The following is a 27,904-nucleotide window of genomic DNA, read 5'->3' on the forward strand; positions in this document are numbered from 1 at the left end:
GCATGGCTGATGTCTCCGAGCGCGGATGCCCTGCCCGGGCAGGGTGCGGAGGGATGCGCCCCCTTTGTCTGGGGGCAGCGCGGGGAGGTGGCTGCGTGCCCCGCCCGGGCTAGTGCGGGGTGCCCGCGGGTGCGCGCAGCCCCAGCCGGGCCGGGGAGCGCGGAACGCGCGCGGGGGCGGGCGCGGCGCTCGGGAGCGCGGCGGGGCGGGGGGCGGGGGGCGCCCCGCGTGCCCCGGCCGGGAGCGGCCGTGCCCCCCCGCCCCGCCGCTGCCGCCGCCGCCGCGCACAGCCGCAGACACGGGCGGCCGCACCGGCAGCCGGCGGCTCGCATGCAGCCGGGGATTACAGCGGGGCGAGGGCAGCGAGGGCTCGACTCTTATCCCCCCCTCGCCCCCCCCACCCCCATCCTCCGCCCGACACCCCAGCCGCTCGTCGCGCGGCTGCTCCGGCGGTTTTTCATCTCCGGGGTAGGAGGGAGATGCCTTTGCCGTGGTTTTTCCACCCCCAGCCCTCTCCGTGCCGGGAGAGGCGGTGATGTGGAGCCGAGAATGTAGAGGAAAACCCTCCCCGGGAAGGAGCGACCAAAACAAATCCCTCGCCGTGGCTTTGGCGGCCGCGCGGTGCCCGGGGAAGCCCGAGCAGCCCCTGCCAGCGCTGGGGAATCCCTCCTGCAGCCCCCGGCGGCGCCCCGGGCGCCCGCGGAGCAAGGTAAGCGGGAGGGCATCCCTCTTCCGCCGAGGGCTGCCTTTTGCTTTTATTTGGATTTATTTGAGAGCCCGAGTCATCGCCAGCTGCCGCCCTGATGGGACTGTCAGGGGAGGCGAGAGCTGCCTGCTGGCCGGGAGCGCCCGGGCGGGCCGGGAGCGCGGCGCTCCCGCGGGGAGCCCCGGGGTGCCCCGGCCGGGAGCGCCCCCGGGGAGGGGGCATGATCGGCGGGGCGGGACGGACGCGGGGGGTTCTCCCCGGCTGCCTGGATCGGTTTGAGGCTGGATAATAGAATCCTCACCCTGGAGCGCTTTGGAAACCGCGGCTTGTATTTTTGTTCCTTCCGAGCTGCTAAAGGGAGGGACGGAATGATATTTCGTAGTATTCTGCCTCCTGCCGTGGGTGAGCTCTACCGATAAAGGCTCGTCGTTTGTTTCCGATGCTCTGATAGTGCTTGTGGAAACCTGATGATACAAAACCTCAGCCTTCTCGGTAGCTGTCGTTGGAATTATCCCATCCACCCGGGGACTGAAAAATCCCCTCTGTAGAAGAAAATACATGTAGCATTGTGGTAGTCTAAAATATTCTGTCGTACATGCTTTCTGTAGGTAGGTAGCATGCTCTCCCTGGATTTAAAAATCTAAATGTCTTTATGAATAGGCATGTTCATTGGCTACGTGGCTTCTACAAACCATTCCGTGTGTTTCTTCTATCAAAATTTCACTGCCTGGGTGAAGGTAGACCTTTGTTTATACCCTATGTATGTACTGTCCATATTTATAGTAGGGTTTGGACTTCATTCAGTTCGAGTTACATAATGGTTAAGATACAATAGGCAATATATATGCGTTTTCTTGGACATTTTAATTCAGTGCAGAAAAGACTGACTCTAGCAACACTGCCAAAATTGTCACTTTTTCGATGTTTGTGTAAGAAAGGAAGTGTCCATAGCATCAGGTGGAGACAGCGTTCCTTAGCAAATACACAGTCATCAAGACCTTGCTATTATAAGGACACCTTAGTGAAGGATTTCAGTGACCCTGTCCTGGAACTCTGAGTAGGTGCCAGGATTGGTTTAGAAGAGGAAGAACAGCAGGGAGACTGGGCAGGCTTGGGAGGGGGAAAAGCCTGTCTGGTAACATTTAGCATTAAAAACACCCAGAGTTCAAGTTTGCTCAGGTGGTGAGTCTGTCCAGCTTAGAGCAGAGCTAGCACCAAGCCTTAGAGGCTGGGCAAGGTCTGCAAAACTGAACATTCTGCGAAGCCTGGGACACAATCCTCCAGGGAGTTTTAGTGGAAACTTTCAGGGGAGCAGGGTCAGTGAGTACATGCCACTTATGGGATTTGTTTGTTCTCTGATCACCAAGATGTGCTAGCAAAACTCTGGAGTCTTTCCCAGAGAGATAAGGTGCAGCACAGAAAACAACAGTTTGTTTCTGGTTCTTAGCGCCTCTGTCTATTCTGTTAAACAACTGATAAATCTGATACAACTGATAAACTCTCACTTTTTTCAGCATTAGTGGAACTTGCAGCTGGCTTGTTGTAATTTTTTTTTTTTTTTTTCCCAATGAGTGCTTCTGCAGGCCGCTCCAACCACAGCATTCGAATTTCTCTCCCTCTTTTCTCGGCTGGATGCTGTCGCTGGAACTCAGCAGGTTGCCCTCACTCAGAGGTATGCAGACAGTAAAACATCTTCAGCTTGAGATGAGGGAGAGGGGCAGTTCAGAGCAGCACGCTTCAGCCTGAACATCTCTATCTGCTTCAGCATTTTGAAATGTCCCATTGCCTTAACAGTGCCACATCACAGATATATTTATTCATACTTGGCCTTGTTTTCTTCTAAGTGAAAGTTAATTGGCAAATTCTGGCTTGCCATTCAAAGCAAGGCGAGAGGTCAAGATTTGCAATAGCTTTCTTGCCAACAGTTGGAATTTTGCCAAACAGTTTGCTCCTGTCACTTTTAGAAAAAAAATCCTGATCTTATGTGACTTCCTTGAGCTTCATGTAACCACATGTGCAGGTAAAGCATGTTCCATGATGCTCCTGTATTTAAAGCTACCTGCTGAAGGCTATTTCAGTCAGTGTTTTACTCCGTCTGTCATGATATAAACAGCATATCGGGGAAGGTCTGTCTGGTCTCAGCTGAGAGGAGGAATGCAAGCTGAGATATCTGGTGAAGGGGGCAGTGACTGGAAGTATGTCAGTGCAGTGGGATTCCACTGCAGACCCTCCTGAAGGTGTCTGCTCTACCAGAGTACAGACCTGCTGCTCTCCACTGGAAGAGATGGGAGCCAGAGAGGAAAGCACTGAAAGCTGTACGCCACTTCAGCTTCATCACAGTAGATATACATGCAGCCTAAAAATGAAGTTTTGGATGTTTTCAGGGGTCAATTCTATTAATTCATCATCTTGTTGCATAATGTCTTCTGACCCAGCCATGCTCACAGCTCTTGGAATTATACAATGATTGCCTCTTAGAGGACTATACATGTTTGTCTAATATTGCTATAGTAAGTTTTTATCATCTTTAGGAATAAAGTTTTTTTACCTAGGAGGTGTCTGAACATTATAAATATAAATAATAAGTAAATATAAAATAAACAATAATATTATACAATAATATAAAATATACATTATAATGGATGCATGATAAAAAACAGGCTGTAATTTACTTTGTCGTGTTTTGCTGTTTCTAGTCATAGGATATGTGCACCCCAAGAGAAAATATTTTTGATTTCCCATCTGTACTTGGCATCTTTTTGTTATGGTTATTGCTGGAGTCATGGAACTCCGTATTTGATTTCTTGGATTTTATAATAAATCTTTGGAATATTTTGTTTTAACTTGCATTTTAGTAGGGAGAAATGTGTGTTTACTTTGTAACAAGAATATTAACTTTAAACCAAAATAAATCTTCCAATATTAAATAGCAGATGATTTTTAAGATGTGCAACAGTGTTCTGTGGGTAATGTGCAAAGAAATTGCTTAGGACATTACAGAGTAGATGTAATCCCATTGTAAATGTAGATTTTTGTGCAATCCCATAGCTTCATATGTTTTTTAATCTACACTTCTCTGGCTAGATGGAAAAGATATGGAAAGAATTTAATTATTTTGAATTTTTTCTTCACTCTTATGCAATTAGAGGCATCATACTGATGCTATAAAATATACATTGCTCAGCCACACTCCAATAAAGTTTAACTAACATGCATATATATGGCTAAATTTTTTTAAAAATTGAATAGAGAAGTTTAGCAACTCAAGTGTTAATTGAACAGAATTTGGAGGTTTCTAATCTAGGTTACTATACAAAGTCAGTCTCAATATAGCTTCCCAGACCACTACATACCATAAAAGCCTTAGGAGAGTATGCATCAGTCAAGATATTTAAAATCTATTAGGCTTATACCTGCCTGTATTCTTAATAAAAATCTGGAATGACAGCAAAGGCTATTTTGCCTTCTGTCCGTCCCAGTGCTTGCTTCAGAAAGTGCAGAAATTTCAGCACAAGTCACACATTGGCATCTTCCTAAGTTTTCACTTGTTTGCTGTGCAATACATTCCTTCTTCCAAGTCTGGAGGGATGGAGTTTTGTAATGGATGAATTTCTTAAAGGATGAATATCTTAAATTACTTTTTTTTTTCACCAGCATGAAAGTATGATGATGTTAACTGCATAATCAGAAAATAAGGAATAATATTTTGAACGCACTTCTTCCTGGATTATGGTATGAACAACAGGGAAACAATAAAAGGAAAGTCTCAGGCCACTGAAATCAGTGGGGCTTTAAATTATTTGTTTCTAATGCAGGAAATCTATATTTATCCATAAAGATAGATCATCAGCCGTGACTTCGGTGTCTAGATTCTGTACATCCCTACTCCTTCTCTGGATGACTACAAAGAGTAGTCAGTAGCATCACTGCTGGCACCAGCAAGAGAGTCAGAACAACAATCTATTAGCTAATAAATAATATATGTAAGGCTGGCATAATGCAGCTCTGAGCATTTAGGAGTAAGCTGCGATAAAGAGCAGCTGAACTCTCTACAAGGAACAATGGCAATTGACCAATTTACCCCTCACAGTACCATGACAGGGGAGCACAGTGCACCCTAAAATTGTGTGAGGGCATTTACAACCTGAGCCAAGGCAGAGGGGCTGAACAGCTCTCTTACCACAGCACTGGCACATGGTGCCTAAGCCCCTAGGTTTTTGTTACCCCTAGGAAAGTGCTTCTTGCTAGGAAATCAGACTTTGCTATTGCGAGGTGTTCTTGCTGCCATCGTATCCAGGTACTAGCTTGTTAGGAAATAAATGTCAGCCCTTTAGGCAAAACCACACTACGAGGAAATGAATGCAAAACTGTGCTGATAATTAACTGAACAAAGCTCTCAAATGTAATCTTCTTTGATGACACTGGAGATGAGCTTCTCCCCCTGATTGCCTAACAAGTTAAGAAATAGAAATCAGTTATGGCAGTACAGTCCAAATACAGAATAAATTTGCCTCAGAGCATTAATAAGGCAGTTCATAAAGTAAAATTTCACAGTACCTCATCAATAGTTAACTTTTAGAAAATTAGCTGTATTTTCAATATATATAGAGATAAAAATTACAGTCAAATGCAAGAACTCAAGAGTGAAAAAGAAAAATGTTTCTTTTTCAGTTGTGTCATTTGTCCTCCTAAGGTATGAAGATTTGGTTACCTACAAAGTTGTTGACCTCATCTCATCTCAAACGGCAGAATAATCCTGCTATAATTTATAGCCATTCATTCAGTGTAAATTTGCATATACCAGAGACATTCTGAGACAGTTTGAGCAGAAAGTGCTGGCAAGCAGCAGAAGCTAGAAGAATCCCACTAATGTATTTAAGCAGACTCAAAACAGTGAATAGGCTTAATTAGCCTTGAAATCACACAACTGTGAATGACAGTATTGAACGTGCTTTTCCAGTGGTTGGTGAGATTAACAGCACAGAATTGCTCTACCTTGACAGGAGTGCTGTCTGGAAGGTCTTGCCTTCTGGAATATTTCCTCTTATGCTTTCTTCATTGTTATTATTGCTGACACAGAGCAAACCTCTTAACGGGGCAAGTTTTATACTTGAATTTATTCTCAGGACTAGCATGGCTACTGATAGTCACTTTGGTCCCTATTTAAGCATGTCATTAAAGTGGCATTAGCAGCGCCTCTGCAGTACCTTCTGCTCCTTTTGAACTGAAGAAGGGATGAGAATATTTAGCTGCTTCATAGATAACCCAGGTAGAAGCAAAAATATCTCACTTTTCTTCAGTAATCTTGTGGTTTGGGTACTGACGGAGAAAAATTGAGCTTTTAGGCCTTTCATAGATTAACATGATGCAAATAAACATTTCACTTCTTGTAATCCAAGATTACCACCCACCAAAAGACTGGTCACACCTTTCGGTTTTAGACTCATTCGTGTCTGTTGTCTTTCAAGCACAAGCTGCCTCATTCTTGTTCAGTAGGAATGGGGATGGTCTGCAGCTGTCCTGGGGATTACTGATAGCAGCAGGAGCCTGGAAGATGTAAAGCACAGGTTTGAATCACCAGGGATGAACATGGTCCTTCCAGTGAATGTTTAATGACCAAGCAATGACATCAAGGTAGAGCCAAGGCCACCACCTCAAGGTGTGTTTGGAAAGAGTAAACCTTGCTCAATTCTTTTGAAGGACTATTTTACATAGTAAGAGGTGGTTTCTAGGCTTAGAATATCATGTGGGTGGGTTGTGTCCCTTTTGATCCTGCTTATGCATTGGGCCTGGATGGGACTTAAGAGTGTCTTCTTCCTGACTGTAAAGTATCGTGTTGATCCTGCCTTAGAGGTTCCCACACCCTTCTTTGAACTTGGGACTTGTGTGTTTAATATTAGAAACCCTGAACTAATGGCTCTGATGAAGCACATTTTTTAATAGGATGCTGTGGCTTTTAAAAATACATTTTGGCTTGATAGAAGTAAATAAATTAATTTATAGTGGCATTTTTATAAAAGCGTTCCTTTTAGCCTGTCTTGATTTCAGAATTATAGTAACAGTAGCATAGGGTTGTGCATGATAGTGAGTCCTTACTTTTTTTCTATTGTCAGGTCAATTTGAGGGTCAAAAAATATCAATACTCTTGGTATCAGGTGGGACTAAAAGTCAGCATAGCTTCTTCTCTACAGTGTTTAACTGGAGTTCCTAAGAACATCTTCCCCTTACTGACCCCTAGACCAACTGTATCTTTGTGCATAATGTGGAACCAAAGCTGATAAGGTCTTAGATAAGGTCAGGAAGCAAAGTTTTCTGTTTTCTGGGTGACTGCTTTTCTCAGATAGGCAAAATAAGATGTTGGGTTGTCCTAGGCCCTGCACAGTAGTTTGTAGTAGTACTTTGGGATGTTTTTCCAAGGCATCTTATAGTTAAGACATCAAAACATGGAAGGGTTGGATTCTTCGGATCAAGATTAGATGGAATTTCTTCTTAATTTTTAATGATAAGAGCCTTCTGTAAAGACTTGCTGATGCTGTGACCTCGGGGACATTTCCAGCTATGCATGTACAAAGGCACTTGTCAAAAACTGAGTCTCCCAAAAACCAAGGCCTTGATTCAATCCTCTGTTCTGCCTTCAGGGCTTCTGTAAAGCACCAACAATAGGAGTTTGAGATAAGCTCCTAATTGATTGAGACAAATGTCTCTTGAGTAAATTTGTCCCTTTCAAACAGTATTCTTGGGCCAAGTCTCTTCTTATCTATGGTCCAGGTAGGTTTAGGCTTACCATTTACCTTGATTGAATCAGGGAACAGTCCTGCTGGAAATGGTTGAAAATGAAATTTTGACAGTAGCACCAATTGAACATAAATGTTTTAATTTCCAAAGTCACTTAGGAATACAACTGTGCTTTCCTTAATTGTAGATTTGGGATGGTGGCATTGCATGTTTTTTCTTGATTAGAAAACTCAACAGTATACCAGGATTCTGACCAAAATGCTACATCCAAAATTTTGGGTGCAAATTCATTCAAAGAGGGACAAAATCTGACTCTTCTGTATGATGTGCCTCATTGCTTCAGACATCATTCTCTATGTATATAGGATAATATTATATGTTGTGCAATATTTTCCTGCCTAGAAACCTAGAATCATCACTCATTACTACACTGTGCAGGCTTTTCTTCAGCAGAACAAAAAGACATCTGTGAAGTTCTTCCCTGCTTTCAGCTACTTGGCAGCCCTGTTATTGGTAGGGAGCAGTGGAAGATTGAAGGGTTAGAGAAGCTAACATATTTAGAATAACCCTAAAACGAATTGCTTTAGGACAGCTGGTTACATTAGTGCCTCCTGAAAGAACAAATGATGTGTTGACAATCTCCTCCATCATCTTAATGCACTGCAATGCAATTAGAAAAGAAAATCAGGTAGTGGATGGATAAATTGCGACTCAAAGCTCTAATTTATTAATATTAATGTATTTGCTATTATTAGTGTATCCTGCACATGTAACATCTGTAGACTCTCAAAGAATTGTATGGAAGCACCAATCAAACCTTTGTATCCAGAGTGCTAGTTGGGATATAAATATGTAGTCGGATTTAGACCTGAGATGAGGACCTTACATAATCACATTTCTGTAATATCAGGTTGTTTGACATTAAAGAAAATGATCTGCCATTCGGCCTTGTACTTCTCTGTGACAGCTCATCTCCTCAGAAGTTTCCAGGGAAAGCTAAATAAGCAGTGAAAGACAGTATCTTTGGCAAAAGCTGTAACAGCCCTTAGCAACCAATTGTAAACATGAACAGTAAAGTGCAGACATGACCAACAACAACATCCTAAATAAGAGATGTTTCAACCTGCAATGGAAATGGAAAGGTTTTTGTAAACTGAGCAGGAATGCATCCAGATTGTTTGTAAGGATCATATAACCACACTTGTCACAAGCACCAACAGCAGAGATGCTAGTAAGGAAAGAGAGAATCCAAGCAGATCTGAAATAAAGTTTGGTGGGGATCTTGATTCAGCACTGGGTGGGCTACAAAGCCGTGTTCAGTGCTGTCTTGAGACCCCAGTGCAGGCTGAGGGGATGCTACAATCCCAGTGCTCAGATACAGACTTGTGAAGAGGTACTACTCAAAAAGACCACTTGAGCCCTAAATTCCATGAGACTTGAGGTAAAATTACTCTGAATGCTCTCAAGAGTATTTAGCTTTTTGTAAAGCGGTCTGTATCACCTGTAGTGTGTCTAGAGCCCACCCACGTGGCTTTGCCTTGCATAAGAGCTTCAGCAAGAGATTACAAGTGCTATTGGGGTAGTTAGAAAACTCAGATAAGCCAAAACTGCCAGGCTTGTGTGACTGCAAGACTTTAAAAACATTTTATCAGTTATACTTTCCCTCTTTTTCTGTCTTCTGTCACCCTACCTATTTCTGTCTGGGTTTTCTTATCCAAGGCTCCTAGGGAATATATAGAGTCTCAGAGTCTGCTGCTCCTTGGTGAAGTTCAGCTCATCCATCTAAAAGACACCTCTGTGCTCAAGATGGTGAGAACAGCGAGTTAGCAGACAGACTGATTTAGTCAATCTGAAAAGTTCCTCTATAAAAGGCCTCATCTTTTTTGAGTTTTTTCCTGCGGATCTCCAAGACTTTGTGCAGCCAAAGTTTAAATGTGACATACCAGAAATAAATAGCCGGTGAGGTCTGTTATGAAGTAGAAATAATCATCGTTTCGGACCAGTTAGCCATAGCCCCAAGAGCTGATTTTGCAGGATTTACTTTCAAAGTAAGGTCTTACTTTTCATAGACCAGCCCCTCTACAGTTGTTGACAGAGCAGTCAAAGCAGCAGGTGGGGTTTGGTCATAGTTCCTGGAAAGACTCAGCTCTCCAGTAACAGCTCTGCCCATGACTGTAGTCTGGCAAGAGCCAGGAATTGCTGACAGAGAAGCTGTGTCGCAGGGGAGACAGGCTAAGGTCCATCTTTGCCCCCTCAGACCGTGTTGCTCAAGTGGTGTCAAGCAGTGAAGCCCCTGAGGACTTGTGCCAAGAGCTGTCAGCAGCAATTTGGATAATCAAAGCTCAGATACTACTCTCCTGTGCACACATGCATGTGTTCCTGCATATAGATATGAATCTGAGACGTACAAAGGATGCTCAGGAATTCTTTGACATGTTTCCTGACACTTCCCGCATTCAGCTTGCCAATCCTTAACTATATGAGATGTGACTTCTCTAAAGGTGGGAAATGGAAATAACTAACAACTCATTTAAGCGAGATGCTTTTATGCACAGTTTTAGCTATCACCTCAGCTATCTTTTTAAAAACTGAAATGAAGGGAAACTTCTAGTAAAAGATCCCACGGCACATGATTAAGAAACTAAAGATCCTTATATTTTGAAACAAAGAGCAGACATTTGAGAGCTAAGATGTGGCAGCAGAGAGATTACAGAAAAGCAGACACTGAAAGAAAAGAAGAATCATGCAAACAAATAAGTTTTTGCTAAATAAACACATTTAGCAAAAATGTGTTTGCTCAGTAAAAATGTATTGGTTTTGTCACAGCCATCTTGCTTCATCTTTTCTTGGCTAGCTTGCTGGATCCCAGTTGTAGGCTTTAGGAGTCAGATGCTGAGGTGAGCACAGGCTTTCTGAGGTTTTTTTTAAATCACAGAGTACCTCCAGTTCTCCAGCTAGAAGGGATCATAAGGGTCTTTGAGTTCAACTCCCTGCTTCTCACAGGATTACCTAAAACTAAAAACTAAACCATATGACTAAAAACATTGACCAGATGCTCCTTGAACTGTGAAAGGCTTGGTGTCATGACCCCTTCCCTGGGGAGTCTGTTCCAGTGCCCAACCATCCTCTGGGTGAGGAACTTTTTCCTAATGTCCGCTCTGAATTTCCCCTGACGTTACACCTACAAAACCTAAAGCTGGTTTTCCCAGAAAGTGTTACACACCTGCATTAAATACAGCATGAAGTTCTTAAGCCTTAAGTCAGTTTTAACATCTAAACTAGTAAATGCAACAATTGTCTCCCCAGATCTTTCTTGAGCGTTTTTGCATGTGAAGAAATCCAGAACATTGATTTTAGACTCTTCAGACCTGAAAGCAAAGACTTTGAATGGGATCACCCGTTTAATAATTTGTTTAATGTTTAATAGTTTCAAAATCTCTCCTTTTTAATCCGGAGCTGTCTTGAACTTTTAAAAAATTAATTAAATATCAGTTCATCCAGAACCACATTTTGTTTTAAAATGTTGAAAACACTTCCAGCAAATTGTGAAAAACTCTTCCATTTGTTTTCAAAGCAAGGAAATTAATTAATAAAATCTTTTCTTGAAAACAGTTTGACAAATTTTGACAAAAAGACATCTTCTGACAAAAATGGTTTGTCCCTTAAAAGTCTGAAGAAACCAAAATTGTTCACTTTTCCTAGGGTCCTTATGACACATCTTAGGTACCACATACATTTTTCCTCTCTGCTTTAAATGCAGGACATGCTCCAGCAGTGAAGTATGCTTATGTGCTGTAACTTCTCCATCTTCTTTGGCAAAATTTGTGTGACAAAAATCAGGAGAGATGTTTATGACTAAAGCATGCAAGAGTGGCTGGGATGTGAATCCTTTTGGAAGAGAAGTCTTGCACATGGAGTCCATGGAAGGGGCTGGTGCTCAGCACAGCAACCTCCCTGTGTGCAGTTACACTCACCTGCACCCCAAAGCAGATGGCTGGGAACAAACCACTTTCTAGGAGGAGACCTTGAAGCATGTGGACTCTCCAGCCATCCTTGCAAATGATTTGGGAGAGCTCTAACTGTGCCGTGGCAGGTGCTGCTCGGGCAACGTGACAGCACAGATAACTGGGTTCCTCAGCCTGAGGGTTTAATCTGGTCATGTAGGCATACCCATCAAAAGGGTTGAAAATGCTAGGGACTCTGTAAAAGGCAGCTATCTCAATCTGAGAAGCTAAAATTGTGGGATACCTCAGGCATCTATGACCTTCATTTCTACATTATACAGCAATGACAATAATGGCCTCCTACTGAAGGGGAGACTGGGATCCCCTGGAAGCACTTGGGTAGGACAGGGAGAGCTCCCTGAGGGAAATTCAGCACTTTGTGTGTAATGCAGGCCTGGCAGCAGGAAAAGCTGAATAACATCAGAGGCCAAATACTGCATGAGAAAGATGAAAAGAAATGGTAAATAATTGCCCGTTCATGTAAAGAGGAAGGGATTGATGTGAGAGTCACACCATTAAAAGCTGCATGTCTGTAGTGCGGGGGAGGACACTTAACCTTCCTTCTGGCTTTCCCTAGCTTCTCGAGTTGTAGTCTTTGAAGTTTTCATTTTTATTTAATGCAAAGAATTGACTTTGATTTGAAGAGTTTTATGTAATATTACAGGTATTTTGCTACAAAGTAATTTTAGTATTGCTCAGGAGGAATGCAGGGGTTATCTAGATTTGCTTTCATATATGGGGGTAGAATTTGTGTGTTTCTCTACCAATTGCTAAGAGTGCAGGCTTTGCCTGCCTCCCAAGAGATAGTTACATTTATTACCAGCCCATGGTGTACAAGGTGCGTGATGGAATTGCACACAGCCTGAAGGATAAGGCAGTAAGCCAAGATGAAAAGTATTTTAGGTCTTCTTATGGAAAAAAAAAACCAAAACAACAACTTCTAAGTTAGTTACAGTAGCTAAAATCCAGAAAGATAAATTAATGAATTGTAAAGGTAACTTCCCTTGTATAATTTTGTTATAATGAAAGATCTGGTGATTTTGTATTAAATTGATAATGTGGCTTTTCAAGTTAGAAATGTTATATAGTAACATAAAGCAATTTCCTTTTTTGACAAGGTAACCCACTAGGGGTTACCTTGGAGGAGAAAGCAGTAGTGTAGTCTTTTTTAGATTTCAGTATGGCTTTTGGTACCATCTCTCAAAGAATCCTTCTGGATAAATGTCCAGCCCACAGCTGGAATAGCACATCATGGGATGGGTGAGCAGCTGGCTCACGAGTCAGGCACAAAGGGTTACAGTGAATGGGATGGCATCAGACTGACCTGTCACTGGTGGGGTTCTGCAGGGCTCCATCCTCAGCCCTGTGCTCTTCAACATCTTCATAAATTACCTGGATGTAGGACTAGAAGGGGTATTCATTTCACTGAGAATGCTCAACTGGGAGGAGCTGTTGATTCCCTTGAAGGCAGGGAGGCCCTGCAGAGAGACCTTGACAAATTAGAGAGATGAGCAATCACCACCCACATGGAGTGTAACAAGGACTAATGCCCAGATCCTCCACCTTGCTGGGGCAACCCTGGACGGATGTGCAGACAGGGAAATGAGAGGCTGGAAAGCAGTGCCAGGGAAGGGCTCCTTGGGGTCCTGGTCAGCAGAAAGTTGAACATGAGCCAGCAGTGCCCTGGCAGCCAGGAGGGCCAGCCCTGTCCTGGGGGGCATCAGGCACAGCATGGCCAGCCGGGCAAGGGAGGGGATTGTCCTGCTCTGCTCTGCACTGGGGCAGCCTCTCCTCGGGTACTGGGGGCAGCTTTGGGTGCCACAATATAAAAATATAAAGCTATTGCAAAGTGCCCAGAGGAGGGCTATGAAGATGGTGAAGGGACCCTATGACTCTAGAAGTAGAGGCTTTTGATTATGTTGTTGTTAAAGGCACAGTTAAAACCAGACTTTTTAGACAAAGTTTGGGGAAAAGCTGCACAGGAAGACTTTTTTTTTTTTAAATTATGATCAGAGAACTAAAGAAGGTATGAAGACTCAAAGAAGGTGGGAAGAAAAGCACTTTTGAAGGAAACGAAAATAATTCATTTATTTATTTTTAAGTTATATATTCTCCTTCTTCAATGTATATTTCAATGACAAGAGCTCTGTAAAAAAGGCAAAAAATCACCCTCGTGGTTCAAGGTTCTTCACTTGGGAAAATGTGCTTTTCTTATCTTTTCAGAATGCTGCATGTTGTGAATGGTGGTTCATCCCTTGGTACATGCATATGTACAGAGCACATGCTCAACACTAAACTTTATAGTGTTTCACTGCTGACTTCAGTATGGCCACCAGGATTTTTAAAGTTTTTTAGAAAAGCCACATTTCCTCAAGTAGGAAAATGCAACCAATAATTCTGTTGAAAAATCAAAAAATGTTTACCAGCTTTAGACCAGTCATGGTGACACTAGAGTATTTGCATTGTTTAAAAAATATGCCTGGTAACTACACTGCAGAAAAGTTAAAACAATGCATTGTCTTGTTAAGGTTTTCTTTCTGCAATCAGAAAAATAAATAAGGATATGGTTAACTTAAGATTAATCAGATGAGATGCTTGATCTCTATTGTGTTTTTACTTGATATTGCTAATATTAGAGTGCACATTTTTATTTTAAAAGCAGAAAAATAAATCCCTGCAAAACAATAGTGAGTAAACTAGTGAACCTCTCTAGGAAATGCCTGAAGACTTGACTGATTTCATGAAGGATAACAAACCCTCTTTATGAATTTCTTAAATTTTTTTGTTTTCTTGAGCAATATAATTGTGCAATAAAAATCAAAAAGGATTTATTTAAAAATAGAGTCTGCAAATATTTCCTCTGTAGAGAAATATCCTCTTATTTACTCTGTATAATTGTCTGTATGTCAGAAGACTGATAAATGCATCACAGGCCACTAGGAAATGGTTAAGTGAGGAGATCTTGCAAGGACTGGAGTCCTCTACTTCTCAAAAGTCTCACCATCATCCCCTTGCATATAAGACAATGAGGAGGAGGGTAAAACCAGAGAAAAAAATCAGCCTAAGGTCAAGAGAAAAAAACCAAAACACAAAATAAACACAAAACAAACAAAAAAGAAATGGAAATATATTATGCAAACCTACTGTTGCCAGGGCTTTGATTTTGACAGGGCATTTATCTTTACAAGTGAAGTTATCAGATGATAATTTTTATGAATGAAGGTAAATGTTACAGGTTTAAACTCTTGTGTAATTAGGCACAGAAATGCTCTGGGTTTCATTGGGAGATGAGGAGGGATCTTCACAATGCAGTGCTGGAGGCAGGATGGGAAGATGCAGAATATTTGGACCCTTAAAGTTTTGAGGTTCAGCTTGACAGTGAAATTGGTAACTAAAATGGTGGTGTTCTGGGCTGTTGTCATAATTTAGCCTATGCACAAAACAAAACAAAAAAGTAAATCTTTGGATGTATTTTTCTCATAAGTAATTTTCCTCTTTTCTGATGTTTTTGGAAATGGCAGTCATACCTGGACTGTAGTTGACTGAATCTTATTTTATCTATTGGTGGAGGAACTTTTAAAATTTAGCTATAATGAAGTTTAGCAATTTTGATTTTATACCAGCAACATAGTCAATACTGTCATGGGCACGTCAGATGACACACTGGAATTATTCTTTGTTTTTCCTGATACTTCTAGTAAAGGATTATTCTAAATCTTCACTGCTCTGGTGTGGATCTGGTCTATGTGACCTTCTAATTCTCTTTCAAATTTCTGCCTTTCCTCATTATGAGTTTGTACCCATTTGTTCTTGTGCCAACTGGTACTTCAGTACAAATAGTTCACACCCCTCCCAGGTGTTCACTCCTGATGTATTTATAAGTAACAATCCCTCCCAGCACAGCTTTCATGCTTTACTCTGCAAAGAGGATCAAGTTCTTGTACACTTCAAATTATTTTATTTGCTGGACTTATTTCACTTCAAGCGAAACAAAACAAGCAAATATAAAAAAAAAAAAAAAAAAAAGCCCAGATTGCTGAATTGTTGATTTGCTGAGAACAGGAGGAGGAGATGTCAGCTCTGGGAATTACTGAGGAGGACTGTCCAAGTTTGGAACAGAAGCCTTCTCTAAGCATTCTTTGGGCCATGATACCATTGCTAGGTTAATATTTAAGCACTGTGTCTAACTGTTGGCAGCAGTAGAGCTGGTGGGTGGGTTTCCTTCCTGATTGATTCTGGTATTCTACATTTAGTGACAAGCAGCTGCACTTCAGAGTCCACTGAAGCACTGGGCACAGTGAATGAGGATGCACTTGTGGGTTATTGAAACTGAGGTCACAGACTGCTGTCATGCAGTCATGTCTGCAGCAATATAAAAGGTGAGGAGTGGGCCAGAGAAGAGCCTTGCAGAGGATCCAGAGAGCTGTATGCACAGCCCTTGCCTAAATAACATGTATTACTGGTCAGTTGGCCACAAAAGACTTGTGGTGCTAAAAACACAACTTCTCAGGATGGCATTTGAATTGTTTGGTAAATAACATTTACCCATGAAATAATACAGCAAACTAAGATTTGAATGGGGACAAGGAGGGGAGCAGTTTGGTGTGGAGATTTTGATATGCTGTGATTGTTTTATTCAGTTTCAGTATCTCCCAAATTTGAATTTTCCAATAAAAGGTAGACTAGCCTCTGTCTTTAATTATAGATATTCCTATAATATTTCCAGTTGCACTCCTCGCACATTAAAAGATAAGTAATCAGATTAAGCTAACACAGCTGCATCAGAAACTGATTCATAAAAGAAAAAAGAGAAAAGCCAAGTTGTCACGAGCCATCCTTGCGGACGGGCTTCGTGGTGGTTCTTAGATTGACCTCAGGGTGCAAAAAACCGACACGGTACAAGGGGGTTTTGCAGTATTAATCAACACAAATGCACTTTATTGAGATAACTACAGCAAAAATGCATTGGGGAGGAATTGGGGAAAAAAGGGAAAGATGAGGAATAAAAGGGAAGAAAAGAAAGGGTATATAGCTACCAAATGTGAGAATGGTGGGGGTCCTTCGGTGTCTAGCCGAAGAGGTTCACCAGGTCACGTCTGGGGAGATCTCAGTGATGCAGTCCATTCTGGACCCTAATTATACTCTTCTCATCGAGGGGGAAGGGGATTATTTCAAAACTGAATCTATTGTATCTTCTACACACAGTTCATCTCTCAGTGGCGAGGGCCACTGTTTTCCTGGTCCAGTGCCTGCACCTGCAATATCCATCTTGCTTTGGTCAGCTTGCCTTCCCCCGCGCTCCTCCCCCGCGCTGGGGGCTTCAGTCCCAGTCCTTGGGGAGTGTGAGGGAGGCCTTTCTCACATGGGGATTTCTCTCTGGGGATTTTCTCTGATGGAGAGGCTTCTGTCATCTCAGTGTGTCTGTCACGGTGGTTGTAGATGAACGTGAGGGGTCTTCTGAGGGGGTCCGCCCAAAAGCTCAGGAGAAGTCTAGCCAGGCCAAGAGGTGGGACAGCTTCCAAGGCGAAAAGGGAACAGTGTCCCCTTCTTCTCATTGGGCTCAGTGTAGCATGCAGAAAACACACCTGTGGAAACAGGAACTTAGCAATTTTTTCATGTCCCAGAGCCCCTGGCTCGGAGGGTAACTTTTCACTGCAGGACCAGGAATGGGACAAAGGGGGTCTTCTGAGTGGTCTCTCAATGACAGTTGTGAGGCAAATTGTGATATTTCGGACAGACTCTCACACAAGTCCTTTGTACAAATTGTAACAGTTGATTTTGACAAATACAGGAATTCCAGTGAGCTTTTCCTTTGCTTAAGCATAGCGCTCTTAGCTGTTCCAGCTGTTCCAGTGCTTCTGGATATTGGCACAAAGAGTACCACTATAAAGAGGGCAAATTAAAATCATTAAATTTTCATCTGCATATGAAAGTATGGAAAGAGAGAGAGATTGGGGCATGCATTGTACCTGGCAATATTCTAATTTTTTGTCTTTTTTAGCTTCAGGAATGGAGCTGTCTGTCTGAAGAGGATTCTGCCCAAATATTCATAGTCTCCAAGCTAATTTTCCTACAGACTCTGGTGTTACAACTTCATCTTTTTCAGAATGGCTGAGAAAGCTCCCCCAGGGATCACCAAAAAGTCTTCAAGGTCCACCCTTTCTCTCCCTCCGGAACCAGTGGAGATCATTAGGAGCAAAGCCTGCTCGCGGAGAGTTAAAATAAATGTCGGTGGACTCAACCATGAAGTGCTGTGGAGGACTTTGGACAGACTTCCAAGGACACGATTGGGAAAGCTCAGAGACTGCAATACCCATGAATCTCTGCTAGAAGTGTGTGATGACTATAACCTGAATGAAAATGAGTATTTTTTTGATCGACACCCAGGGGCTTTCACTTCCATTTTGAATTTCTACAGGACAGGGAAACTACATATGATGGAAGAAATGTGTGCTCTCTCTTTTGGCCAGGAGCTTGATTACTGGGGGATTGATGAAATATATTTAGAATCTTGCTGCCAGGCAAGATACCATCAAAAGAAAGAGCAAATGAATGAGGAACTGAGGAGGGAGGCAGAGACATTGCGAGAGAGAGAAGGGGAAGAGTTTGATAATACCTGCTGCCCAGAGAAAAGGAAGAAGCTTTGGGACTTGCTTGAGAAACCCAACTCATCTGTTGCAGCAAAGGTAGGATAAGCAATAGGCTTAATACAAAGATAGTAGACAATGGTTTCATGACCCATGCATCTGACTTGTAGGAATAAACAACAGCCACTAAAATATTTAGAAAGAAGAAGAATCTAAAAATCTACATATCATTGAGTGAAAACACCCAAATCTGTCCTAAACCCACTGAAATCAGCAGAAAGAACCCTGTTGAGTTCAGTTGTTTTTAGGCAACTGCTGTACTGTACTGTACTTTTCTTCTGCTGTATGTGATGAGAAACATCTGTGTGATTCTTAATGGACTCCATGTGAAACACTTCAATGAAAATGCAGACAGAGTACATTATCTACTAGTTTGTTAGAAAAGCATTTGGTTATGACAAACAGCCATTTCAGTGTTGCTTGTCCCATTACAGGCACTGCTTATGTGGTGTGTCAGTGTCTGGTAGGTTGTGCTGGATAAGCTGTCAAAGGGTCATCAGCTGGTCTGGCATGGTTTTTTAATGGCATGTTTTCTCTTATACTACATTTTTGCAATCAAGAATTAGAGTGTTTTGTGTAAAAATACTAAAATATTAATGCATATATATATATATATATATTTATTTATATGCATGCATATTTATGTGTATACATGTATATGTATATAAACAATTGTATATTCTATACATGTATACACACACACACTTATAGATGTGTAAAGTTTATATATATTTAGTCAGAAGTGAGAAAAAATTCAGATGAATCCTGGGTCCAGTTCTGCTGTCTTCAAACAGGGAAGTTGGCTGAAGTCTCACGGATACAATGGAAAAGTTTACCCTGGTTGTGAAAATGGGACTGCACACACAGATGTTTGTACTGGTATTTAAAAGAAAGACTTTCTTGCATCTCGAGGTTGTTCTGTTTGTGGTGTGAAGCACTAATTATTGTGAGGTAAATTTTGGAAGCTCATCTACAGTGTGAATGACTCTAAAATGTTTGATGTTTAGATGTTCATTTTAAGCTTAAATGTGGCTTTATTTTTTCTTTTGTTGTTTGTTATCGGATGCAATGTTCTTGGACCAAGGTAAGTATTAAATAGATGCTGCAATGGACAAAAAAAAAGAGAATTCTGGCAAGGATTTTTCTTGCAATAGTAACTCTTACTATTGAGGTACAATAAACATTTTTTTTAATATTAATTTTTCATTGTGAGCTACTTAACTTTTTAAGCAAGGAACTTACTTTATTAAAAAAAATGTTGTGGCAGAATTTAAGGTTCGTAAGTGGAATAAAAGCTTATAGGAGAAAAATGAAATTATTCAGAATATTTTAGAAAAACTACATGAATAAATTTATTCAGAATATTTTAGAAAACTACATGAATAAATTTTCTGCTTCCAATATACATATTCTGGGCCATATGTTCCTCTCCAGGAGAAAGAGCAGAGGGGAAGCAGATGGGCGTTAAGTTTTGCCAAAAAGGGTTCAGGGAGGCCGTGTTACGCACCGTGATCCCCTGGTGCAAGCTAACATCCATCAGCCCCCACCAGCACTTCTGTGACACAGCTTCTGCACTGCCTGCAGGACTCAGGGATCAGCTTCTGAGTCCTGCACGCCTTGGAACGTCACCTGTGTGTTCCATAAGAGACCTCTCCTCCCGGATGCGGGCAGGAGGAAATCCTGTCTGAGCCACGCTGCTGAAGCACACGGCACGCGGCCTGCGGGATCACCTGGCCATGAACACTGCCGCAGGGACATCCAGCAGGCAGATTTGTTTGTGAAATGTTTCCTCTTTTATAGACAGAAACGAAGGCAGTTGTCTCTAAGGCTTGAGACATATGCTTAATTAGTGTTTTCCTAAGACTAGGTAGGAGTCAACACGGTGAGATGAAGCAGATGAATAAAACAAAAGTAATATACTGATTTTTACATTCTGTGCCTGTGACTCGCTTTCATTCATTTGCATGTTGAATAAATGCAGAAATATAGGAGGGTTAAACTTGCATGAGTGCCTGCCATTCATCAAACTGTTCTTACAACTTGCACAGTTAGGCTGACCCTGAGCTTTTAAGAAAATCCCCCTTTGGTCACTCCGAGCAGATTTCTCCTCAGGTTTTGCAGATGAATGTGGCTGTTTCTTCAATTTCCCCAGATGTCTAAATAATTATTTTTTACCTTTTTATTTCCTTTTCCCCTCATGGCCTAATTTGATTCAATGTTATAGATCTTTCTTGCTACAGGGAGTTTCACATTGCACTTGTATACATGTTGTAATGATTTTCATTATTTCAATTGCCTTTTGTCTAAGTTAATGCCATTTGATGTGGTTTCTGTGGTTCTGGTAGCTAGAAGTCACCATAATTCATGCAGTCAGTTTCTCTATCTAGTCACCTTCAGTCTGTAAATACATATATGAGCCAGAGTTATAGTCAAATACGCCCATGGCAGCTCAGACAGATACAGAAACTTGGCTGAATGACATAAAGGAGAGCAAAGACCATCACAACACATTTGACCTTAGGTAACATAAAACAAGACATGGTGAAATCAGCTGGATGCACTTTGAAACAGACTGTGTTAGGATCAGTGGCAAGGTGTTGTCTGAAGTATTTAGAATGCATCTTTTTTAGATTTTTCATTTTTGTGCTTGGTCAAATAAGTTTCTAGTTTGTCCTGAAACAAGAGGCACAACCATCTTCTTTCCTCTGTCGGAGTAGAAAGGATGGTGGGATTTTGACAGTGGCAAGTTGGGGAGTAAGTGAGGAAATATTGCCATAAGCCTCAAATTCAAATATTAGCTGCCTTTTGAAGAAATGAAACCATGTGAGTGTGCATAAATATCCTATAGGTGCTTGTTCAGTCATTTCTATCCTGTGTGGCATCTGAGCAGTTGACAGGAGCAGCTTGCTTTTTAATCCCTTTCACATCAAAGATTAGAAATGTGAGATAAATACTCGGATGTGGTTTTGATATGTGACTGTGTCTTGCCACTTCTTGATTCTGCTAAGAACCCTTCTAGGTCTGATCCAAAGCTTACTGAATTAAGAGGGAGTCCTGCTTTGGATTAGGCATCTCAGGACAAATCCTGCTCCTTTCGAGGTCAGTGAAGGTTTGCCACTGACTTCAGCAAGGTGAGACAGAACAAGGTGACAGTGAATGAGCAGCATGTATTTTACAGGATTTGCCACAATCAATAGGAGAAAGCAAGAATAATGTGTGGCAAGAAATTAAAACTATGTTTAGCCAGTAAAAAAAGGAATATTATAGGTCAAGTACTGTTGCATAGTACAGACACACTTAACTTTTTGAGTTTTTTTAATTTAGTAAATGCAGATGTGCACCTCATCTCAGTCACCAATAACCATATTAGAGGCACAGCTATTCTTGCTTAGTCCTCTTCCCAGGAATTCAGCAGGCAATTGTGAATTCAGTAGACATTTCAGCCGAGGAAAACAGGATTTGCCTCCATTTTCCAGTGCTCTCATTCATAAGCTTTTTAAGAAGGATTAAGATAAAGATGTGCAGAAGTCCAGCCATTTCAGACATGTACAGTGCTGTGGAATGAGAAGCAGCGCTGGGATTTATGAAGGACAGGAATTTTGCATATTTTACATCCCAGAGAAGTCCCAAAGCCTAGTCCCCAAACCACAGAGTTTGTATGTGTCTGGCATTCCTTGGTCCAGAATAACATCTGAGTTTTTAGACCAGGCATTTATTTATACTTATTGTGTAACCAGTAGTTTGTGAAAACTGTCTTAAAATATATATATTTTACTTATGCTATCAGTCATAATTTAGTCTTCCATTTGCAGCTGCTGGACCTATAACAGCTTCCTTAGTGCAGCAGCAGCTCTGACCAACCTGTCAGTAGTATAAAAGTCCTCAACAGATACCAGAATGAGCACTGACTTCAGTCAGATGTGAACTTTGTGCAGCTGGATTGCATCAGTGTTTATGGTTCAGCACCTTGTTGAACTGAGCTGACGCCTTGTCAGCTGTGTCTGAGGTGTATTGTTTGGTGCAGTGCTCTCAAAATCAAAGGAGCCTTACTTTGGAATCAGTGTCAATCAAATGAACCCATACATTTAGGATGTCATTCAAAGCATTAATGCATGAGCTCTTCCTTTCATTCTTGCTTATTGGGCCCAATAGCCTGATTATTTTCTCTGTTTTTTAATACTGATAAAACTCTTTTGGGCTAAATCCTAAGTAAATATGGAATGTTTCTAGTCGAGATGTTTTACTGTAAATATAGAGTGAATGAAGCAAGAAATAAGTGGAATATCCAGGAGTAATAAAGACCCTATGTCTGTCTAAAGATATCTGATAGTGACTTACCACCTTTCATCTTCAAGAGTATTTTAATTACCTTACAGTAACATTATCAACAAATATCACTGAGATTTTCCAATTTCTGCTTTGTATCCCATGCTGCCCCTTTGAATATAACTAAGATGCAATTGATTGTGATTGATTCTACAGTTCTTTCTTATGCAAGTTATTTTTTCTCATATGAATATTTACATCATACTCAGTGTGACTAGTAACTGATCAAGTATAAAAGGTAGTACAAAGTAATTTAAAAAATTATATTCAGTCACATTCTGTCCTTGAATTTTTGCATAACCCCTGTTGATGTACATACACAGAAGGGTAAAACATTGGCCTTTGTGTTTCTGCAGTATGGGGTTTGCTTTATTTGAAGTGAAACCTGATAGGGCTGAAAGTGTTCTCTGTTGATTCTGTTTGTTTCACTGCATGGCTGATTTTTCCTTATTTTATTGATTTCTGTCTTTCTTTGGGTTAGTTTTCAGGGTTTTTTTTTTCTGTTGGTTTGCGTTACAAATTGTAACATGAGTATTACTTCTTTGTAAAAAGCATACTAATTTATCAGCTAACTAGTGGATTGTGGATTACAGAAGGTATAATTATCCCAAGCCTGACTGGAAATTGTGAGGACTTTGTGTGCAGTATTGAGTAACTAATCCCTTTTGTGAAAAAAAAAAATTCCTTTGGAGTGGGCAAAAAAAAAAGCAGGAGCACACCAGAGGAGATTTAGGCCACCAATATTTATTTAGCTGCACGTGCATTTTGGCTGGGCTTGCCACAATGACTTGCCAAGAGAGGCTAGACACCTATTTTACATTAGGGGCCTGATTCTTACTTTCCACTCTCTTATGAGTCACTCACACTGACTCTCATGCCTGTTCCTTGCAAAGCAGCTTAAAAATGGTCTTAGATTTAGTGGAAATAGCAGAGTCATTATGCATGACCAGAACAGAGCTGAGTGTCATAAAGGACACTTCATTTTTCCTTTGCAAGTCCTCATAAATTGGATTGTCACAGTGTTCATTCAGGGGTAAACCCTAATTCATGGTATGCTACTGGCTCCTTTTGGGTTGAAGGTAACCATGTACACTCAAAGTACTTCAGAAAAACTTAGTTTATTGGTATGTTGTGATATACCTCAGGGCATGATATTCATTGGAGATAAGTGTTCTTTTCCAGCTGGTTTGTGGCTTAACTTCTGTCCAACCTCTGGTTTAAATTTATTTTTGGGGGCAATCCTGTCACAAACCTTTATTCAAATGGACTACCAGGAATAATACCATTTGCATTGTTACTCCCAATACTTTATAGAAGTTTGTCTGCTGAAAATAAGTTATGGTAAGGCACAGAGAATGGTCACTGGTAATAAATAGGTGTCTTCATTTCACAATTGTTTCTTCCAAGGAGACTCATTAGCACTCTTTGCTTTTAAGGTGAAGTTATTTCTTGTGCCAAACGATAAAGTCAGTCAATGTGACTGTAAGACAAGGAGATTATATTGGATCCTAGTCATTCATATTTAATAACTCAAGTGTTTTAATGTCTTGAAAGATAAGTGAATTTATTGCTTTTTCAATAGATATTATATCAAGGAACAAAGAAGACTGGCAGTAGTTAATTGATTTTGTTTGAAGGAATTACATATGCTCACTGCTGAGGTGGTCATTAAAAGATTATTTACCTTCTTTGCAGTTGTTATATGAAGTATCATGTAACCCATGATTCAGCATTTTTGGTCAGTTTAAGGTGTCATGGGAATACAGCTACCATCTGATCTGTCTTGCTTCAGAGGTGTTCAGTACCTCAGTTACATGTGGGTTCCCTTCAGCCCTGAGATTTTATCAGTGGTGTGCAAACTTATTAAATAACTTTCTAAAAACTGCTATTGGAATGAGTAAAATGTCCTTTGAACTGACTTGCTTATTATTGGCACTTAATTCTCAGTAAAACAGATGCTGAAATTTTGGAAGCAGTGCCAAGGGCAAAGATGCAGTGACTCATTTTATAGCAGTCCATCACTGGCATCAAGCACTGGCACCAGGGAATATCCCCATTCCCTGTATGAACAAAGGGATCAGAACTTCTGTAGCCGTGAAAAGGGGCTTCACTGACTGTGGTTTTATGGATAAATTAAGGAAAATCAAAGGGGATTCATGATGAGTCTTGTTAAAAGGGGGAAAAAAGGCAAGAATAATTATTTTAAAAATCGGGGAAATCCATTTTTCGTATTTGGTAATAGTATCTAACTGGTAATGTTTTGCAAAACAAAATTTTACAGTAATGAAAAGAATATGCCTGCACTTGTGACACCATTCACAGAATCACACAGTAGCTTTTGCACAGAGAAACCTACTAGGTTTTGGAATATATGATATTCCAAAATATCATATATTTGGAATATATTATATTACAGGATTTACCAGCAGGTACCATCTGTGGAAGAACAGCTATCCTTTGCTATAATGGATAGAAAGCATTTATTCCAATTTACCCCAGCACCTTGCTTCCCTAATTTAGGAGAGCAAATTAACTTAATTTAACTTAGGAGAGTAATTTAACTACAACAACAGCTTCTTTTACCACTGATCATATCCTTTTTTTATGTTGTTACCATCTATTGAGTGTGGAGTAGCAAAAATTGGAAATATCTTTTAAAATATGTCCTGCAGTATTTCTGGTTAGGAGGGTGATGGTTTGGGCATTACAGCATGCCCCTCACAAAATCAGAGGCATCTCACGAGCTGGATTTTCAGCTGTGACATGTCACTTAAGCTGGGTAATGCCTTAGGGGACAGACCAGGCTGTTGTGCCTTTCCCTCCACCCAGAGGCAGATCATATGTCCTAAAAATGTTGCATTTCCGTTCCATGTTTTTATAAGCAGCTGCCAGTGTATTGTCTTCTCTCATGTAAGATATTTGGGAGGAATCAGATGTCAGGGAGATACACTAATAAATTAAATGGTGAAACATTATCTGGGCTAAATCTATGGGACACAAAGGGCTGCATCTGATTGTCTGGATAAACAGGCTCTGTCTGGCTTTTGTAGATCTAAGAGGCAAAACAAATCTATATTATCCCCTGCAAACTGGCCTTTGTTTGGCTCTCTGATTTTGTTGCAAGATGCAGAACAGAAGAAAGTTGCTCCCAAGTGACTGGGAAGCCAAACAGACTGTTGCATGTTTTTTATTTCAGAAAAAAACCCCATGGTATTTATCATGACATATGGCAGACTCATGAGTTTTCTACTTGATGAAGATATGTGAATATTTGACACATAGCACTGAAAACCAGGTCCTTTGGGGGAATATTGAAAACAAGCAAGTGACACTGGCACAGCTGTTTCCAAGTGACTTTGAGATTAAAACAGGATCCCAGTACAGCCCTTATATGAAGCCTCCACAGTCTGCTCTTAACATGCCTTGGTCGTTCTCTTTTCGGGGAAGCAGGAAAAGAGGCCAGGGTTTCAGGTGGGATGAGTGAATTTGATTTACACTAGGTTGGACTCAGAAAACAGTTCTACATTTTAAGTAATTTCATAAATGTGCAGTATCCTTTCCACATGAGTGTTACACCATTGTAGGTGAGGCAGTACCTGTACTCCACATACCATACCTGAGACAGCTCTTCTGGGGTTTTTGAGCAGCCATGAGAGGGGCCAAGTTATCTTTGAAAAGCATGATTACTTTGGCACTGTAACCATTAATTCTAAATATTACCAACTAGCCTTTATTTCCAAAATAAGTGTTTAGATTTATTGGAGTTTATCCTACACATACACTATACACAAGTGTATACAACACTGACAGCTGAGCCATTTAAAAAAATTGCTCACAATATTGCACATCAATAAGATATGTGAGATGGCTGAAGCTATCAGAGCAGTAGTTTTCTTTCAGTATTTAAGTGCCTACAAACTGCCTGAATCATATTTGCTGAATTTTCAAATCATCTTGTAGCTACTTGAAATAAATATTCATACAGGATTTCTTATAAAGTGCAGGGAAAGACAGGAGCCATGGGATGCAAACCTGCAATCTGAGGAAGCTTTTATCTGAATGAAAAGGTGAACTCCTGAGTTTAGTCTTACCTGACCTCTGAGGCTCAAGTTCATTCCTCAGAGAATCTTTTATGCACAAATGATGTTGTGCTCCCCTAAGCTTCTGCCTAAAAACTGGTGCTTCACCAAACTAATAAAAAATCTTCTGGGGTTTTCTAAGCTATTCTGTCCTCGTCTCTAAAAGATAAGATAATTAAAAGTCCAAAAAGAGACATTCTTCACAAAACAGCTCTTAAATGGGGAGCTTTCCTTTCCAAGGCAGCAATGAGCTTCACTCTGGGATGATGGGGCACATTGGTTATCCAGAGTTCACTGGCTTCAGTCATCCACCATGAGTCCCCCTTGATGCAGCCACAAGGGTTAAACATTGCTTTAAAAAGCTCCAGTATGGCACAGGCCAGAGCTATCTCAAGGTCAGCTGAGTGGCAGTGACCATTTCAGGTATCACTGGCCACTTGCAGAATGCCCCATTGCAAGGGATTGCTTTGGGACAGTAAAATCACATGCTGTGATTTCATGTATTTCTGGGGATGGTATTTTTGGCTAACTCCTGAGATGGTTCAATTTTTCCTACTCTTTCAGTCAGTTGGATTTCTGTGACAGACAGAAATGACATCAAGCTTTGTTGTTACAAACTCACGTTCACACAGTTTGTTTCCCAAGCACTGTAGCCTCCTTTTGGATTGCTTACTGAAGGATCCTTGGATGATCTGTCTATTCTGTTTCACTGAAGTGTGTTTGACTTTGGGGGAGGTTTTTCTGGAGAACAGTGGGTATTGCTAAAACAAAGTAGGTAAGGCAGGTCTTTTGAAGACTGATAAATGTGTTACAGGCTTATCCTGAGAAAAATTGGGAACTCATTTCCATTTCTGTTGCTTTCACAAAGCTTTTGTATTTTCATGTGTCATCTTTTAAAAAATTTGATATAAATTCTTTTGTGGAGTTAAATGCTATTTGAAAAAACTGTTCCAAAAGTAACTTGGTCTGGGGTCTATACATGTGTGCATACAGTTTCCTTTTGTAAGATGATAGCACAGAAAAATTTGGTTAGTGCCCCTGAATTCAGTTGTAGCACTACCATTGACTTAAAAGTTCTTTAGGCTATGGCTACCTGCATTTAGCACAAAAGGCAAAATATGTATTTTAAAAGAATACATAGGATGAGGCCAGTCCTGTTTCACTGAACTCTGCAGCCTTTTTTTAGAATTAAAGCAGGATGGACACATTACTGAGGTCAATAATTCTGTGAACTTGATACTAATTTATTGTAATCTGCATTTTAGATTGATATATTCCCCTGCCTGATGGTGACGTTGGTGTTCATGGATTTAATTCTAAACTACATATGACAAATTTACTCAAAATGCTGTAGGTCCTCCAGTAATAGTGCTATAGGGAATGATTCTTCTTAGCTTTTCAGTGCTC

The 27,904-nt window shown here is 40.9% G+C and overlaps 1 protein-coding gene across 1 annotated transcript in view; it reads left to right on the forward strand.

Moving 5' to 3' along the window:
* The first annotated feature begins 443 nt into the window (after positions 1-443).
* Positions 444-27,904, forward strand: part of KCNB2 (potassium voltage-gated channel subfamily B member 2) — a 184,637-nt gene continuing 157,176 nt past the window's right edge. The window contains exons 1-2 of the mRNA XM_030237505.2: positions 444-709; positions 17,447-18,131. Coding sequence (XP_030093365.1) covers positions 17,553-18,131 — 579 coding nt within the window. The 5' untranslated portion in view covers positions 444-709; positions 17,447-17,552. The remainder of the gene's footprint in view (positions 710-17,446; positions 18,132-27,904) is intronic.

The sequence above is a fragment of the Serinus canaria genome, chromosome 2, assembly GCF_022539315.1.
Source record: "Serinus canaria isolate serCan28SL12 chromosome 2, serCan2020, whole genome shotgun sequence".
NCBI lineage: Eukaryota > Metazoa > Chordata > Aves > Passeriformes > Fringillidae > Serinus > Serinus canaria.